The following is a 19,346-nucleotide window of genomic DNA, read 5'->3' as shown; positions in this document are numbered from 1 at the left end:
GGCTTGGTCTGGTTTTCAGCAAAGGTAAGGATTTCAAAAATACCTAAAATGGTCATCAAACTTTTTATTTTTATTTTAAAATCTATCTTTATTGATTTCAGAGAGGAAGAGAGAGGGAGAGACAGAAACATCAATGATGAGAGAGAATCATTGATTGGCTGCCTCCTGCACGCCCCCCACTGGAGATCAAGCCCGCAGCACAGACATGTGCCCTTGACTGGAATTGAACCTGGGACCCTTCAGTCCGCAGGCCGATGTTCTATCTACTGAGCCAAACTGGCTAGGGTGGTCATCAAACTTTTTAGTGTATAAGCAACACAAAATGAGATTGAATGGTTTTCTGGTTTTAGGATCAGGTTCTGGAAGATGTAATAATTGGCCAATATGTTTTGTTTTGTAGCTAATCTCTTTACTCCTATTACTGTCTCCTTTTGTGCTAGGTATCTGATTATTTATCTGCACAGGTCAGAAAGAGGGGAAATCTAGATATTGTAAAATTGGACTTGTTGATATTAGGCTGAATAGAGAGATGCACAGTCCGATCAAATCATATAGGTATATTTTTGCCTCTTAGTACTAAAGAAAATAGTAGATGAGTGTCTAGAATCCATAATAACTATAATTTATATATGTATAATTATTTGATTTTGAATAAGTCATCAAAATTCTATAGAGGAGCCTTGATATTATGTTGTCCTAGAGCTCATGCCCTTGGTGACAGGAAAAACTTTAGGTTTAGTCTTTGTTTATAATTAAATGTATGATGAAGAGAAGAGGACTTTGAACCAGACCACATTGGGTTTTAATCCCAGCAATGGACTATGGGAAAGAAACCTAACTTCTGGAAAGATGGGGATAATACCTACATCCAAGGTGATGAAGATTAAGTTAATGTAAAAATGGCAAAATAGCCCAGCCAGTGTGCTCAGTGGTCGAGTGTGGACTATGAACCAGGTGGTCATGGGAACCCGGTCAGAGCACACCCTGGGGTTGTGGGCTTGAGCCCACACATTCCCCGCAGGGGGCCTGCAGGAGGCTGCCGATCAATTGATGTTTCTATCATTGTTTCTCATCACTAATGTTTCTATCTCTTCCTCCCTCTCCCTTTCTCTCTGAAATTAATAAAAATATATTTAAAAAATGGCAAAATATGGCACGCAGCATTTAAAATTGGAGTCTGATAAATATTAGTTTCCTTTTCCTCTTGGCTGGTGGTATTTTTATTTTTATGGGAAAAGTTCATGAAGTGAGACATCTGTATACATAAAATCTTCCACAGACTCTTAGGACATATTAAAATTCATACTAGTCATTTTTTAAAAACATAAAAGCAGTTTTTTGGGGATGCCTACTTTTAAAGAGAAATGAAAGTGAAAAAGATTTTTAAAACACTTTTTAAGGACCCCAGGCGTTTTTTAGAGTAAGGAGCTTGGAGTTGATATTTAGGTTTATGGTAGTATGGAGTCTTAAGGATGGAGATGGGACATGCTTTTGCTTTCCAAGTTGTTCAAAAAAGGCATTTAAGGGAGGACTGTGGAATGGATGATGATATAAAAATGTATAGGGAGATTAATATTGCTGTTTTATAAAGCAGTATTTAATTGTTGAGGATTTTATAGGTTTAAGCCCGCCTTTCAGTTTACCAGATGAGCCAAGTATAATTCGTATAAAAAGCAGTGGGTTTTACCAGCGGTGCATTTCAGAGTCCTCATGGGAGCAAGTCCTCCCGCACTGAACAGGGCCCTCTCCATGGAGCCAGTCTGCTTCCATTTAGTAGCGAAAATCTGAAACTGCCTGTTCTAAGGTGCCTGACTGGACACCCCCGTAGGGCATTTTTGAGGCATGGGGCTAGGTTTCTTAACCTGTAAATTGGAATGTACTGCCTTGATATTTTATCAAATTGTTCTAAATATAGGACACTAGACCAGGCATGTCTTTCAAGAAGAAGTGAACTGTTAAAGATGTGTCATGGTGGGCATTTTGGATTGTCCACAGTATAGTTGTGAATCACAAATCTTATATTGATGTAAATTTAATGGAATTTGTGAAAAAGAATAGGTTCCGAATGTGACCCAGTTACCTCTCAGGTGCTGTGATGGATATTAGTTTCATGTTTTAATGTATACAGATTTTGATATTGTGGAGAAAAGGATTGCAGAATATTTAAAATTGCCAGGTCCATTTTAAGCAAATAGGTGCTTTTTTAAAAAAAATGTTTTTATTGATTTTTAGAGAGCGGAAGGGAGAAGGATAGAGAGATAGAAACATCAATGAGAGAGAGGAACATCATTGATTGGCTGCCTCCCACACGCTCCCCACCAGGGATCCAGCCGCAACCCTGCAACCTGGGCTTGTGCCCTGAGAATCTGACTGGGAATGGAACAACCAGGATCTCTTGGTTCCTGGGTGGATGCTGAGCCACCCAGCTGGGCTTTTTTTTTATTATTCTCATTTGAGGATATTTTTCCATTGATATTTAGAGAGAGTGGAAGGGAGGGGGAGAGACACAGAGAGAGAAACATGGAGACATCGATTGGTTGCCTCCTGCACATACCCCAACCAGGCCCAGGGATTGAGCCTGGAACCTGCGTACGGGCCCTTAACAGGAATTGAACCCGGGACCCTTCAGTCCGAGGGCCAGTGCTCTATCCACGGAGCCTGGCCAGATCGGGTGATGCTTTCATTTTTTCTTTATAAAACTACCTTTTTATATCGGAAGATTAGAACTTTAAAAAAAAGATACCCCTGTATCGTACTGTGCCTACTGCTCAGAATCAGCCACCAGTGGTACCAAATTCGAATACTGAAGAATGACATAGGCTCTAAAGAAAGCATTTGTAAGCTGTAGAGGTTTACATTAAATAAAGACAAAATGGGATTTCTCAACTTGGGTGAGTGCTTACCAAATAATGTTACATTCTAGAAAGTAAAGCACATGAAATCACTGAGATGCTTTTGGTAGTTCATTTACATTTTAACTTCCAAATGAATTGTTCCCAATTAAAAAATGAAAATCAGATGGGTCTGTATTTTTAGTTATCGCTAGTATATTTTAATATCATTTGAGTAATGCCACACATTTTAATGATTTCATCTTTTGAATAAAATATACATGTTTAAGTTTTATAATTCGCCACTTTTTAATTTTGCACAGGGAATTAATTCTTTTTTGGCCTACTTATATATATATATGTTAATACCTGAAGCACCATAGGGTTATAGAATTTTTAGAGTTGAACCAAACTGTCTTATTTATTGTTGCATAACAAACTACGCCAGAAATTAAGGGCTTAATACATTTATTACCTCAGAAATCTGGGTGCAGCTTATCTGGGTGCCTGTGGCCCTGGTCTCTTATGAGGTACAGGTAAGCTGTCATGGGGCTGTAGTCTCAGCTGAAAGCTCGACTGGGGGAAGATTTGCTTCCAAGCTGGTTCCTGTGGCTCCTGGCAGGATTCACTTCGCAGGAGGGTACTTGGCGGAAGGCCTCAGTTTCTTTAGGGCTGGTGGCCTCCCTCAGTCCTTTGCCAGGTGGGCCTCTCCACAGGGCCGCTCGCACTGAGAGCTGGCTCCCTTCTGAGCAGACAGGTGAGAGACACAGAGCAGCTGTATGTCGTTATAACTGCTGTTGTCCAGTTGTTAGAGGCTGCCAGCTACAAGGACTTTAGTTTATTTTGTAAAGACTTAAAAAAAAAAAGATATGAAAGAAAAAGAACCCAAAGATACACAAAGTGCTTAGTAATTTACCAAGGCTCTGAAGGTCACCTCCTGAAGAGCTCGGACTCAATCTCAAATGCACGGCTGCTCAGGCCTTGGGCTGTTTCTGTAACATATGATTCTCTTGTAAGCTATAAAATGCTGAGGTCACTATTGTAAGAAATATATTGAAAACCTCCAAAGTCATTTAGAATTGACCCCGGTTTGTCATTTCAAAAAAATGATAGGCAAACGTACACACACATTTATAATAGGCGTGTGTGTATATGTGTTGAGTATGATGTGTCTGTGCGTATATGTGTTTCTCAGGAACCTTTGTTTCTGAGGGAAAGTTCAATATTAAAATTTTACAGCATTTTATACACAAGTATAAATTATACAACTTTTGTATATCAAAACTTACTGCTTTTTAGGTAATTTTGGGGGGGGGCTGTGTACATAATTTATTTTTTAAAAATATATTTTTATTGATTTCAGAGAGGAAAGGGGTAGAGAGATAGAAACATCAACGATGAGAGAGAATCATTGATCAGCTGCCTCCTGCACACCCCACACAGGATCGAGCCTGCAACCTGGGCATGTGCCCTGACTGGGAATCAAACCGTGACCTCCTGGTTCATAGGTTGACGCTCAACCACTGAGCCACGTTGGCCGGGCCATAATTTATTTTTTATGTAAACTTACTGTTAAAAGATCCCATGATTTATTTGTTTATAAGTTTGGTGTTGTTGCCCTTCTTTGGTATCTATATTTTAAAGTTAAGTGTACAAGAAATTTGCCACATGAAAAGAAATCCCACCATGGTGAGGTCCGATCCAGAAGGAAACACATTTGAATGTAACACTGGGATGTGTCAGGATTGGTGATTTTCCTTTTGAAAATCTTATGAGAAAAATTTTTTTTATTGTTGACACTCTTACAGATGTCCCCGTTTCCCCCATGTCTACCTCCACCCAGCCCCGCCCCCCCTCCCCCGGCCTTCGCCACTCTGCTGTGTCCATGGGTTATGTGTATATGCTCTTTGCCTAATCTCTTCACTTTCTTTCATCCAGTCCCCCCTCTCCCCCTCCCCTGTGACCTCTGTCAGTCCGTTTATATGAAATTTTAATGTGCATGCTGTTTTTATAATGGTGATAATAAAACCACAAACAAAAGTCTCCAGGTAGGTAACCATACTGTGTACTCTTTCTTGTGCCAAACTAAGAGAATACGTGTGTGCTGCATCTTTAGGCTTAATTTGTCTTCTAGGGGACGGGAACAAAGCCTCAACACCTTATTGGAGCAAGGGGAGAGGATATTAAATATTAATCTGAGTATATTTAGAGATGGGGGAGTATATATTAAATATAAACTTTTAGATCATTTTAAGTTTCACTTTTGCTGGAATTGTCTTAGAACTCTGGAACCAGGGGAGGGGCGGTGGCGGGGGGGTGGGGGGCACTTTATTCAGCCTAGATTTGCGCTGTCCGGAATGGTAGCCACTAGTCACATGTGCTTATGTAAATTTCAGTTAATATTAAAGAAAAGTAAAAATTTGCTTTCTTGGTTGCATTCGCCACATTTCAAGGGCTTCAGTAGCTGTGTGTGGCTAGAGCAGGGGTGGGCAAACTTTTTGACTCGAGGGCCACAATGGGTTCTTAAACTGGACCGGAGGGCCGGAACAAAAGCATGGATGGAATGTTTGTGTGAACTAATATAAATTCAAAGTAAACATCATTACATAAAAGGGTACGGTCTTTTTTTTCAATAGTTTTATTCATTTCAAACGGGCCAGATCCAGCCAGAGGGCCGTAGTTTGCCCACGGCTGGGCTAGAGGCTACCGAACTGGGCGTTGCAGATAGAGGACATGTTTATCGTCCTAGAAAGTTCTCCGTTTTATATCTGATTTTGATCAGGGGTGTGTGTTACAAGTGCTAATCCTTGGATTCACCAACTAAGCTCAAGTTTATTTCTCCGTTTCCATTTTCCAGATTTTGGAGCCGTGAGGGATCCAGCAGTTGGGTCCATATTGCTTTAACATGCTTCAAATCAACCAGGTGAGTTTGTGTTGAGGCCTGTCATACTAATGTGGTGCTTGGGCCATATACCCCGTGGCACGTTTTTACCTGGCTTTTCTGTAACCATAACCTGACCACCGCTTCATAGAGCAGTTACCCGCTAGCTCTCCTTCGCAGGCGGCTGTGCCGGGCAGGCTGTTTGAGGATTACAGCGGTAATCCTGAGTGGTGATAACTTTCAGGAGCACTGAGCGGGCGCGGCAGTTTGCTGGTTCCTTTTGATGTCGCGTCCCTCCAGGACGTGTTGGCGTGTTCAGAATGCTGCCCATTGTGATCTGTCTTCCGTCGGTGGCAGTTCTGCGGACTGCAAGCACTTCTAGTGACACATCTTGTGAAGTGGTCGTATCGGTGTGTTACAAAAAGGCTTCTTTCTAGGGCACTGGAAAAGGCGAGAAGGAAGTGCTCTGCTAAATAAATGACAGCTTGGCGTGCCTCAGGTTCACTGAAAGAAATAGTTTTCTTGGGTCTTGGCATTTCTCCAAGAACTTTATACCCTTAATCTTACCCTTTCTGAACAAATCGGGCATTGTATCGTAACTGTAGTATTAGAAAGCACTTTATTTTATTTCACATTTGCAAATCAAGAGAGAAGTTTAGATGGCAAAAATTTTTTTTCTTTTAAAAATATTTTTATTGATTTCAGAGAGGAAGGGAGAGGGAGAGAAATAGAAACATCAATGATGAGAATCACTGATCGGCAGCCTCCTGCATGCCCCACAATGGGAATCAAACCCGCAACCTGGGCATATGCCCTAACTGGGAGTCGAACCATGATCTCGTGGTTCATAGGTCAATGCTCAACCACTCAGCCACACCAGCTGGGCTAGATGGCAAAATTCGATTGCAAAAGTAATTTTTTGTGTGTGATTTGAGGAAGTAATGCAAGTCTCCTCCCCACCCCCCACCCCACCTGCTTACCTTGCCCAGGACATGCCCAGTTCCTGTGCACCACGCGCGTCTCTAATGACTTCCAAGTTTACTCCTGGTCTCGACCTGTTCTCTGAGCTCCAGAGTCACATAGCAGTGACCAGCCTGATCTCTTGACTTGGATGTCTTTATACATCTCAGATTTAGCACGTGCCCAAGAAACAGTCTCATGGTTTCAGTTCTCCCAGGCTGTTTCAGTTCCTGCACGGGGCAGGGTCATTCCCACCGCGGGGACTCCGCGAGAGCACCTCTGCCTGACCTCGCTGTTCCCCTGCGCGCGGCCTCTCCCATCGGCCTAGTATTTGCTCTCCCGGCACCTTGCCTGCCCTTCTATTGAATGACATCCTGACATTTCCTTGACATTTAAATATGTCATTAGTTGTTTAATGTCTGTTTATTAGATTCCTGTAGCCAAATGCTCCCTGGAGGTAGTGACCTTGCTTGCTTACTCTTGCATCTCAGGCCCTAGTAGTTCTTGTTGGGGGTAGTGTTCATCTATTTGCTGAATGAGTGAATGAACGGTACAAGGGTTGTGATGAAAGCCAGGGTATCTGCATTCTTTTTAACGCAACCACATAACGGTGTTGTCCGTTTGGGGCTAGATGACGCTTGCTTTACACAAATGCCATTAATGGAAAATCTCTCCCTTCTGCAAAGCTGTTCTTTGATTTTCTCCTGTCATTGGAAAATTTTCTCGTGCAATAAATACTGCTTTCATCCAAGCCATCAGTGATATCGGTGAAAGGCATTTCAGAGCTGCACTGTGCTTAGGGCGGTGAATGGTGAATCCCTACTGCATGCGTTCGCAGAGCTTCTGAGACGTGGCCGGCAAACGGTGCTGTCCGTGTGAAGTTGCCTCTAGACGACCGTGTGGACAGCTGCCATTAATGATAGGGGTCCAATTAGAATAATTTGTTTTATATTCTGCTGCACACAGATGGAATTGATCATTTTGTGCCAGTCAACCTCACTGAAAAGTAGCGTTCATAGGTGAGTCCCACTCAGGATTTACTAACTGTCCGTGCTGCTGGTCATGTTGAGTCAGGCACATGGAGTGGTTCCTAAGCGTCCGTCTGCATGGCCACAGCGGGTCCCTGGGTTTTGGCTAGAGATCGTCCCCAGTGCCTGTGGCTGTGCGCGCTTTGCTTGTCATAGACATGTATTGCGGACTCACTTCAGGAGCCTCTCTTGCTATCGACTAAGTGTTGTCCCCCAAAATGTTCGAGCCTGAAGGGAAGAGTTACCCTCATTTGGATTGCGGAAGCTATAGAGAAGGCTTTCTCTTCCGCTGGATTCTTCAACTTCTGAGTGATTTTATGTTTGCTCGTTTTCACGGTGACCGCTCTCCCCTCAGACAAGGATTCTCGAGATAATGTAACAAAAGGCGATGGAGGCCGACCTTCCACTCAGAGCAGTGGAGGTTTTTATTATGTGCTCTCAGCACTGTCTTTAGGATTAGGACTCAATTTTTATTTGGGAGGTCCTTTTGTTGTCTTAAAATGCCTGAAGAGTACTAACAAATCCTCCTGGGTGTGTTTCTGGTACTAATTAAAACGTAGGCTATTGAATACTAAGTTATTTGACTTAAAAAAAAAAAATTAACCCTGCCTGACATTATTCTTATTAGGCATTTGGGAATGATCATGTTCTGTTAGAATAATGACACTTTTCCTTTAAATTTGTGCTCCTCAATTTGACTTTTGTCTGGAGTGTGTGTTGTGATCATGTGCAACTCATGTAGAAAAGTTAAGTGGTACAAAGAAGCAAAGAGAAAAAAAAAAGTCACAAATAATTCCACTATTCTTTTACAGAGATTATCACTGCTAATATTTTGGGGTGTATACTTCTAGATATTTTTCTACGCAGGTATGTTTTTGTGTGAATATATGTTGTTTTAAAAAATATGTGTATACAGCACCTAATATTCTGAAGTGAGTTCATAATCATAGTTTGGAGGTACTAAAATTTATTTAGTCAAACCCTTATTGTTGGACAGATTGTATATTATAATTAGTGCCATATAATTTTACCTCTGTATTCCTTGGTCCGTTATTTTCTTGTAATTAAGTATTAGAAATCGAAATACTAGTCAAAGGGGTATGTAGATTTTAAAGATACTTAATGCAAAAATACTAAAAATACAAAAATCTCATTTATTAAAAGTTTATTAGAATGCCTGTTTCCTTACATCCTTGACACATTTTCAATGTTGGCCAATTTGTCTGACAAAAAGTGTTACTTTAATTTGCATTCCTATGATTTGCATATATTGGTACTTCTGGTTTTGTCTTTTGTGAATTGCTTATTTGTGTCCATGTTTTTCTTTTTCTTCGTAAATAAAATTCTTTTGATTATACCCCCTTCAGAATTTTGTGAGCTATTTATAATCATTGCCTTATATATTTCTTAATTTATTATTCAATAATTAACTAATGAAAACCTGTGTAGGAGTTTGGTATAGTTTTGGCCTTTCTCCCTGATGATTAATTATAAGTCCCTGGGAGAGAGGAAACCCATCTTAACATGAAGTTGTAGCAAATATAAATGAAGAAGGCACATGTGCTGTGAAATAATATGTTAAATTGAGTGGCTGACGTGGGGCACATTTTTGGGGATTAGTTGGTGAGGCACACTTGACAGAGCGGCTGTCTGAAGGGTCGGGGAGTCTATATTAGGCAGCTGTGGCATCGGGAAAGCCCCAAGCCCTGGATTCAAAGAGGTCTGATTAAAAAAAAAAAAGCTAAAAGTTAAAATAAATAAAAGAGGTCTAAATGTGTGGGTTTTTAACTTTTTTTAAAAATATATTTTATTGATGTTTCACAGAGAGGAAGGGAGAGGGATAGAGAGTTAGAAACATCGATCAGCTGCCTCTTGCACGCCCCCCACTGGGGATGTGCCCGCAACCAAGTACATGCCCTTGACAGGAATCGAACCTGGGACCCTTCAGTCCGCAGGCCGACGCTCTATCCACTGAGCCAAACCAGTCAGGGCTTTAATTTTTTTTTTAATGGTTTTTTTTTTAAAGAGGTTTGGTAGTAGGTGCTGGGAACATAGACTCTAAGAAAAAGCGCTCAGGCCTGATAGAGTGGAGAGCAGGCAGGACGGAGCAGAATTTTAGTGCCCCCTGCAGGGTGGAGGGAGTCCGGGGTTACACTGGGAGAATAAAGCGGCACCAAGATGCACTGTAAAGCGTGTAGGCCCTTAAGGGCCTCAGGAAACACAGGCCTGGAGTGTAGGGCTATTGATCACCATCTCACAGGATTGTGCTGAGGTGACAAAGGCAGATGCTTAGTGCTGGTCTTGGGACTGTTGCTGCTGGGCTTGGTGTTAGTGTGCTGTCACCGTGTGCATGTCGCTGTTGCTATTGCTGTCTGGCTCTGGGGATTGGGGGGAAAGGTGGACGTTCAGGTTGGTCTGTTTGGGGGAATGGAGCTCGATTGACCCTTTCCTGAGACCAGTCAGCTGCTGCTCTCCTCCCCTTTCCTGCCACAGGCACAGGAACTCTATTGTTTTCTCTTACAACCTGCTGCTACTCACTCTGAGTCATTTTTCCTCCAAGTCTGGTTGTGGAGTAGGATCCACAGTCCGCCCATCTCTGTAGAAGCCACAGGAAGCAGCCTGCACTTAGGGGACTGAAAAACAGTCAGCTTCTCTGAGTGTTCGCTGCCATGTTGGGAAGAGCCCAGTGGAGAGGCCCACGCGGCGAGGAGCTGAGGAGCCTTCTGTGCAGCAGATCTCCCGCCCTTTTAGGCTCCCAGCCCTGGTCCCTGGCCCCTGACCCCTGACCCTTGACCCCCTGACCCCTGAATGCAACCTCAGGAGAGTTCCTGAGCCAGAACCACCCAGCGAGGCTTCTCCGTGATTGCGGAACCTCAGAAGCTGTCGGGGAGGTTTGTTAGGCAGCGGTAACACATACCCTTCCTTTACAAACAAGTCAATATGTAAACGGTGGCTTTTAGACACTGAATGACAGGTGGCAGCAGCCTGGATCCCTGAGAAGGGAAGCGAATGGGAGCAGCCCTTCTGTGGCAGCTCCTGGAGGGCCATGAGGCTGTTCGTAGGCTGCAGTGCAGGGAGGAGGGACGGGAGCCGAGCCCAGGCTTGAGGAGCTAGGAACACGGGGAAGAGTTCGGGAAGACCAAGAATTGCAGGGCAGAGGACCAGAGAGCAGGGAGCTGGGTGGGGCAGGCGGACGGAGTGCATATTGCAGTAGAGGCGTGCAGGCCAGCGTGCGTGCATTCTGGAGATCTGCAGAGGGCTCCCCTTCAGTCTTTGGCTGAGTTTTGATCCGTAGATGGTGACAGGACCTCCGCAAAGCCAGGGAAAGAACTACTGGAAAACAGTAAGGAAACAATCTCCAGAGCTCACGAATGCTGGGGATAGTTTGTGTCTCCACTGTCCAGAGTGGAAATACCTTGTGATACATGGGGCATTGGGGAGCGTCCTCAGGAGGCTCCAAGTAACCCCAAGTAACTTAATTGTGCACTTGAACAAAGTCCGGCACTATTTAGAGGCATACAACCGACGTCAGAACCCAACAATGTAAAATTCAGGCTTTTTGTCATCCAATCAAACACTAAAATGCTTGCTTCAGCCGTAATAAGGGACAGAACATCTAAGCAGAAGGTCAGCAAGGAAACAGAGGACTTGAACAAAATATAAACCAATTAGACCTAGTAAATATGTACAGAACACCCGGCAAAGCAGAATACACATTCGCAGGTGAACATAAGACTCTCCACTAATAGACCGTTTGTTGAGCCACAAACAAGTTTCAATACATTTTGTTGTTGTTGTTAATTCTCACTGAGGATATTTTTCCATTGATTTTGAGAGGGAGTGGGAGGGAGCAGGAGAGAGAGACACATTGCTTGGTTGGCCTCCCGCACATGCCCTGACCAGCTCTGAGGACCGAGTGAGCCTGCAACCAAGGTACGTGCCCTTGACTGGAATCAAACCTTTGGTCTGCAGGCCGGCGCTCTAACCACTGAGCAACTGGCTAGGGCAACCACTCTTAAATAACCAACAGATCAAAGAAGAAATCACAGGTGAAATTAGAGAATAATTAGAGACGAATGAAAATGAAAACACTATATACCATAACTTGTGAGATGCAGTGAAAGCAGCGGGAAATTTATAGCAGTAAACACATAAAGCAGCGATTTCAACGTTTTTCATCCCATGGCACCCATAAACTATTTCCTAAAATTCTGTGGCACACCAAAAAAATACATTTTTTGTTGATCTGACCAAAAAAGGGTATAATTTTGATTGATTTACAAAAATAAAAAATAATAGTAACTACCTACACTTTTTCAAAATATATTTTATTGATTTTTTACAGAGAGGAAGGGAGAGAGACAGAGAGTCAGAAACATCAATGAGAGAGAAACATCGATCAGCTGCCTCCTGCACACCTCCCACTGGGGATGTACCCGCAACCAAGGTATATGCCCCTGACCGGAATCGAACCTGGGACCTCTCAGTCCGCAGGTCGACGCTCTATTCACTGAGCCAAACCAGTTTCAGCACACTTTTTATTCTAAGGTGAATTTTTAAGCCTGGCTGGTGTTGCTCAGAGGTTGAGTGTCAACCTATGAACCAAGAGGTCATGGTTTGATTTCCAGTCAGGGCACATACCTGGGTTACAGCTCTATCCCTAGTGGGGGTTGTGGAAGAGGCAGTCAATCAGTGATTTTCTTCCATCATTGATGTTTCTATCTCTCCCTCTTTGGAAATCAATAAAAATATATTAAGAAAGATACCAACAGTTCTGGAAGTACACCAAACTAAATTCACAAGCACACTCATTGATTACAATTATAAAATGACCAAACGAAACAATAACAACAAAAACAAAGTGACTTTAAAAAAAATCAGGTGCCTACACTTGTACATAAGGATTTCTGGTACCAAAAATTAACCAATCAGATGCAATCTTATGCAACGTGACCAATAAGATGCAAGTCTATTATCTGACCTATATATTTATGGTTTAAGACAGGGAGTTCACATCAGGCGGCTATTGTTGTGTTGGCTGTTGGCATTTTTTTATTTGTTAATCTAAGGGAAAAGAGGTCAGTGCCCCTGACTAAGTAGTCAGGTATTGCATGTTTTACAAATTCTTGTGGCACACCAGTGAGCCATGGCACATGGGTTGAAAATTGCTGACATAAAAGAAGAAGAAAGCTCTAAAACATATAACCTAACTTTTCACCTTAAGGAAACTAGAAGAGGAGCATATGAGATCTAACACTAACAAAGAAAGGAAATAATAAAGATTAAGTGGAGATAAACAAAATACAGAATAGGAAACAATATGGAGAATCAGCAAAACCACAAGTTTCTTTGAAAAGATCAACAAAGTTTTAGCTAGACTGGCAAAGGAAAAAAAACAACAAAAATGCAAATAACTAAAATCAGAAATGAAAGTGAGGATAGTACTATTGATCTTAAAGAAATAAAAATGATTATAAGAGAATAGTATGAATAAATAGAGGAAAAAAATTGTATAACCTACATGAAATGGAATAATTCCTAGAAATACCGATTATTGAAACTGACTCAAGAAAAAAATAGAAAATATGAACAGATTGAATCAATAATAGAGTATTAATCTCTCCTAAACCAAAAAAAAAAAAAGAAAAAAAGTCCAGGACCAGATGGCTTCACTGGTGAATTCTACCAAACATTTAAAGAAGAATTAACACCAATCCTCCTCAAACTCTTCAGAAAAATAGGAGCGGAGAGAATACTAACTTATTCTGAGACCAGCATTTCTCTGATACCAAAGCCAAACAAAGACACTATGAGAAAAAAAATTCTTTTTCTAAGTGGAATCATATAGTATTTGTGCTTTTGAGACTGGCTTATTTTACTTTGTGTAATGTCCTCAAGGTTCATCCATGGTGTAGCTTGTGTTAGAATTTATTTTTTAATGCTGAATAATGCTCTATTTTATGTACATACCCATTTTATTTAGCCATCCATCCATGGGAGGACACCTGGGTTGCTTCCACCTTTTGGCTGTTGTGAACATGGGGTGCAAATATCTATTCAAGTTTCCGCTCTTAGTTATTCTGGGTATATACCCAGAAGTTAAATTGCTGAATCGTATGGCAATTCTGTTTAATTACTGTTTTTCATAATGACTGCACTATTTCACATTCCCACTAATAATGAACCAGGGCTTCAACTTCCCACGCTCTCACCAATACTTATTTTCTGTTTTGTTTTTTTTTTTTTTGCTAATGGTCTTTTTAATGGGTGCAAAGTGGCATCTCATTGTAATTTTGATTTGCATTTCTCTGATGATTAGTGATGGTGAGTATATTTTCATATGTTGGTCACTTGTATGTCATCTTTGAAGAATTGTCTATTCAAGTTCATTACACATTTTTTGAGTGGTATATTTTTCTTTTTTTTAAAATATCTTTTTATTAATTTCAGAGAGGGAGGAAGAGGGAGAGAGAGAGTTAGAAATATCAATGATGAGCCCTGACCGGTTTGGCTCAGTGGATAGAGGGTCGGCCTGTTGACCGAAGGGTCCCAGGTTAGATTCCAGTCAAGAGCATGTACCTTGGTTGTGGGCACATCCCCAGTGGGGGGTGTGCAGGAGGTCGCTGATTGATGTTTCTCTCTCATCGATGTTTCTAACTCTCTATCCCTCTCCCTTCCTCTCTGTAAAAAAATCAGTAAAATATATTTAAAAAAAAAAGAAAAAAAAGAAACATCAATGATGAGAGAGAATCATTGATCGGCTGCCTCCTGCACGTTCCCTATTGGGGATCGAGCCCGCAACCCAGGCAGGCGTGTGCCCTGACTGTGATTTAAACCGTGACCTCCTGGTTCATAGGTTGATGCTCAACCATTGAGCAACATCAGCCGGGCTGATGGGTATATTTTTGTTGTTGAGACATAAATGCTCCTTATATCTTCTGTGTATTAATCCCTTATCAGATATATAATAGGTAAAGGCAGTGACTTTTGAGAGAAGCAAAATGAGGGAATTCATTTTCATCAGACTTGCACTGCACAAGGTCTTAAAGAAGTTCTTTAGGCAAAGAAAAATAATAACATGGAAATTTGGATCTTTGAAAAGCAATGAAGTGCAGGAAATTGTATAATATGTGGAAAATATAAAAGACATTTTCTTAGTTTTTAACCTTTCAAAAGATAATTGATGATTCAAAATAAAACAGTTAATTGGAGGCTTATAACATACATAAATAGACTGATGTCAGTAGCATAAAGAATGGGGCATGGGAAAGGGACGTATAGCATTGTTAGGGCTTACGCCATATATGCAGTGGTATAATATTTATTTGAAGGTAGGCTGTGTATATTTTAGAGCCATTGCTCTAAAACAAAATAAAGAAAAATAAATTATAAGCCCATAAGGGACATAAAATTGAATACTAAAAAATAATGGTTCAAAAAAAGGTAGGTAAAGATGAAAGAGGAAAAAAAACAGATGGGACAAAAAAAATCAAAATAAGGTACATTTTTTTCTGGTTTACAGGTAGTACATAGCTTAGGGTCATCTCAGGGCCATAAAGCCTTGGATATATGGAACCTCCATCTATTTCCTTGGAGCTTGCAAAATAGGTCTAGATGTAAGATGGTATTAAAATTAATGGTGCCATTAACTGTCCAAACATCTTCATTGCCCAATTTATACTGGGGCCAGGCCATGTTGCAAAAGATTAGCCTCTATTTTTGAGGGACTTGGTCAAATATTTCCCAGTTGCTGAGCATGTAACTCAAAAGGGGCCTTTCGAGGCCTTGTGGACTGATATGTAATAAGCCAAGAGTTAGAGGCGTCCCTACAAGTCTCTGGGCTGTGTTGTGCTGTCCTGTGGTATAGGAAGGAGGGTACCCTGTCACCCTGAAACTACCCAGGGTGTGGAGTGATACTCTGGGCCCTGAGGGTATACTTACCAACAGTCACAGTGGTGGCCAGGCATGGTGACAGTGGACTTAGTCCGCTCAATGTCTGGCTTGCTACTGGGCCCTGGTAGAGACTGAACACCTGACCATGGAGACACCAAGTGAATGCAACCTGAGCTGTCCATCATGAACGAGGTGTCACCTGACCCATCAAACCATAAAGCTAGGTATGTACTGTAGCATTCTGTCATCAGGTGAGAGTGAACCCGCTCAGACTATGTCACCTCTTCCTGCCACATTGCCACCTCTTCCTCTGTCAGTACCTAAGGCCTCATGGCAAATGCCCTAGGACAGTGATGGCGAACCTATGACACGCGTGTCAGAGGTGACACATGAACTCATTTTTTTGGTTGATTTTTCTTTGTTAAATGGCATTTAAGTATATAAAATAAATATCACTGTGTAATTGGGCCTATGATGGTTGCATCTATGCGGAACAGGTAGACTTTTTTCTTGCCGTTATTCCCTAAACAATACAGTACAACAACTATTTACATAGCCTTTACCTTGTATTAGGTGTTATAAGTATCTAGAGATGATTTAAAGCATACAAGAGAATGTGTGTAGGTTATATGCAAATACTGTGCCATTTCATATAAGGACTTGGTATTTGAGGGGCATCCTGGAACCAATCCCCCATGAATAATGAGGCACAACTGTACATATGGTTGTCTATCTAGATCAGGGGTCCTCAAACTGCGGCCCGCGGGCCACATGCAAATACAAATACTGTATTTGTTCTCGTTTTGTTTTTTTTTACTTCAAAATAAGGTATGTGCAGTGTGCATAGGGATTTGTTCATAGTTGTTTTTTTTAAACTATAGTCCGGCCCTCCAACAGTCTGAGGGACAGTGAACTGGCCCCCTGTTTTTAAACAGTTCACTGTTTTTTGAGGACCCCTGATCTAGATGAAGATAGAAGTTGACAAATATGGATCTATACATATTTGTAGGATGGATGGTTTGGCTGTGTGATCAGGACTGGAGGATTGGTAAAAAGGATGTCTGTAGGAGAAGGTACATGGATGGGCCTTTAACAGTGTACAGAAGAGAATATTTGTATTCTATTCAAATATTTCCCCTAAAGATACCCACTTCAATAGAGACTCTCAGTAAATAGATGGACCAGATGACTTGCTTTATAGATGTCAGTCATTTCCTTTCTCCAGCAATCCTATCCTTTCTTGCTCAACAGGCTCACATACAAAATGGCTTGGTAATCAAGTTAGAGGTTATAAGTGGACTCAACAACAACATAGACTTCCTCTCATCAAGACCGTTTTAGTTTAACGGTGGTTGAGGGCCCAGCTTGCAGAGAATTCCTGATGTGACACCATTCCCATAGGAACTAGCCACCCAGTGACAGGTTGATTGCATGAACCTCTTCCATCATGAGGGAGCAGCAAGCTGTGTACCCTGTACATGGATTTGCCTCCTTTGACCACCACATCCACGGACACGCTAGTTGTAGTCTTGGTATTCCATACAACACTGCTTCTGACCAAAGAGCTAACACACGCAGAGTGGTGAAAAATTTGAGTCACCTGAAGCGTTCAGTGTGAACTGAAGTTGAACATGGTGAACTCTGCTCTCTCGTTTCAGCTCTCATCTGTACATGTGTCCTTTTCTTGGTCTACTTAGTGCCACATTTTTTGCGTTTCCTAAGCATAAGAACATTGAGATGTGCCTTCTCCATACATGTATTTAGATAAGCTCCTTTCAGTTAAGATTTACAGTGCTGGTTGGCTGTGAGTTCAGTGTTAATAAACCAACAGCATATATTAAGTAATGTGTCCTTAACTAGAAACACCCATAAAACAAGGTTATGTGTTGATTAATTGTCAAAAATGTTATGATCAGAGGTTTGTAGGAACCTGACCCTGTATTCCCTCTAGAAGCAATAGTTCAGGATTTACCAGTTCACTGTGGTGATGATAGAACACAACTATGATTGACATATCATTATTTCAATAATGGGAATTGACTCTGTATTCTGTACATTGGTTGGAAGACTCAACTTTGTTAAAATGTTTTTACCAAATTAATGTACAGATTAAAGAAAATTATACTTTAATCCTCGCAGGCATTTTATTTAAAAAAAAAATAGTTCATAGACTTTTAGAGATGGAGGGAGAAGAGAGAAACGTCGATGTGAAAACACATTGATAGGCTGCCTCCTGCACACACCCTACCAGGGACCAAGCCCACAACCCAGGCCTGTGCCTGACTGGGAATTGAATCAGCCCCTGGGTGCCCGGGACAGTGCCCAGCCACCTGAGCCACAACAGCCAGAACCTTGCAGGCATTTTCGACTAAAATAAAATTCTTGTTGCCCTAGCCAGTTTGGCTCAGTGGATAGAGCATTCGCCTGCGGACTGAAGGGTCCTGGGTTTGATTCTGGTCAAGGTCACATGTCTGGGTTGCAGGCTGTATCCTCAGTAGGAGGTGTGCAGGAAGCAGCTGATCGATGATTCTCTCTCATCATTGATATTTCTGACTCCCTCTCCCTTCCTCTGAAATCAATAAGTATATATTGACAAAAAAAGTTCCATCTTTAAAAAAAAAATTCATGTTGAAATGCAAGAACTTAGAATAGCCACAACATCTAAGAACAGTGTTGGGTGGGGGTAACACTACTTAATTTCAATAATTATTATAAAATTACAGTAAAAGTAGCATTGGCATAAAAATGACAACTAGGCTAATGAAACAGGAAGTAGGTAGTCCAGAAATAAACCCACATATATAGGTAATTGATTTTGACCAGCCATTAAACAATATAGTGAAAAAAAATATATAGCCTTTTTCACAAATAGTACTCAAACTTGCGTATCGATATGCAAAAAATAAAATTGAATACATACCTTGCACTGTATATAAAAATTAATTTAAAATGGCTCAGAGACCTAAATATGCACCTCAAATTGTAAAGCTGCTAGAAGAAAACAGGAGAAAATCTTTGAGATCTTAACTAGGCAATTATTTCCTAGTTACAACACCTAAAGCACAATCTGTAAATGAACAAATTGAGTAATTAGAGATTATTAAAGTCTGTTTTTCAAAAGACACTAAGAGAATAAAGGGAGATGCCACATACTGAGAAAAAATCTTTGCCAAACGTATACCTGATTAATACTAGTACTACTTGTATTTAGAATATATAAAGAACTTGAAATAAAACAATAAGGAAAAGAAATTACTCAATTAAAATGGGTAAAATATTCAGATAGACACTTCACTACAGGATATATATAGATAGCATATAAAAAATGAAAATATGTTAAACCTCATTAGTCATTAGGGAAATACCAGTTACAACCACAATGGGAATGCACCTGTTCGAATGGCTAAAGTGAAGATTTACTAAAGTCCAAATGACCATACCAAATGCTGGCAAGGCCACACTCTTCTAGCAGTGTTGAAATCCCACTGTAGCTTCATTTGAAAACTCAAAGATTGTAGGCATTACACTTAGGGCCCGCCTTTTTTTTTTTCTTCCCCAATTACAGTTGACATACAATATTATATTAGTTTCAAGTGTATAACATAGCGATTAGACAATGACATAGTTTACGAAGTGATCCCTCCATAACTGTAGTGCCCATCTGACACCATACAGAGTTGTTACAGTATGACTGACGATATTCCCTCGGCTGTACTCTACATCCGGTGACTGTTTTATAACTGATTTAGTAAC

The 19,346-nt window shown here is 41.1% G+C and overlaps 1 protein-coding gene across 9 annotated transcripts in view; it reads left to right on the top strand.

Moving 5' to 3' along the window:
• Positions 1 to 5,665: 5,665 nt before the first annotated feature.
• STAU2 (staufen double-stranded RNA binding protein 2) overlaps positions 5,666 to 19,346 on the top strand; it is a 216,273-nt gene continuing 202,592 nt past the window's right edge. For 2 of the 9 annotated variants that reach the window (XM_006767327.2, XM_015566264.1), the window contains exon 1: positions 5,666 to 5,754. In XM_006767327.2, coding sequence (XP_006767390.1) covers positions 5,737 to 5,754 — 18 coding nt within the window. In that variant the 5' untranslated portion in view covers positions 5,666 to 5,736. Of the gene's footprint in view, positions 5,755 to 7,638; positions 7,692 to 8,512; positions 8,568 to 19,346 lie in introns of all 9 variants that reach the window. The other 7 variants (XM_015566265.1, XM_015566261.1, XM_015566268.1 and 4 more) reach the window with 7 other exon arrangements.

The sequence above is a fragment of the Myotis davidii genome, unplaced genomic scaffold, assembly GCF_000327345.1.
Source record: "Myotis davidii unplaced genomic scaffold, ASM32734v1 scaffold200, whole genome shotgun sequence".
NCBI classification, from domain to species: domain Eukaryota; kingdom Metazoa; phylum Chordata; class Mammalia; order Chiroptera; family Vespertilionidae; genus Myotis; species Myotis davidii.
This window is presented reverse-complemented; position numbering and strand designations above follow the sequence as displayed.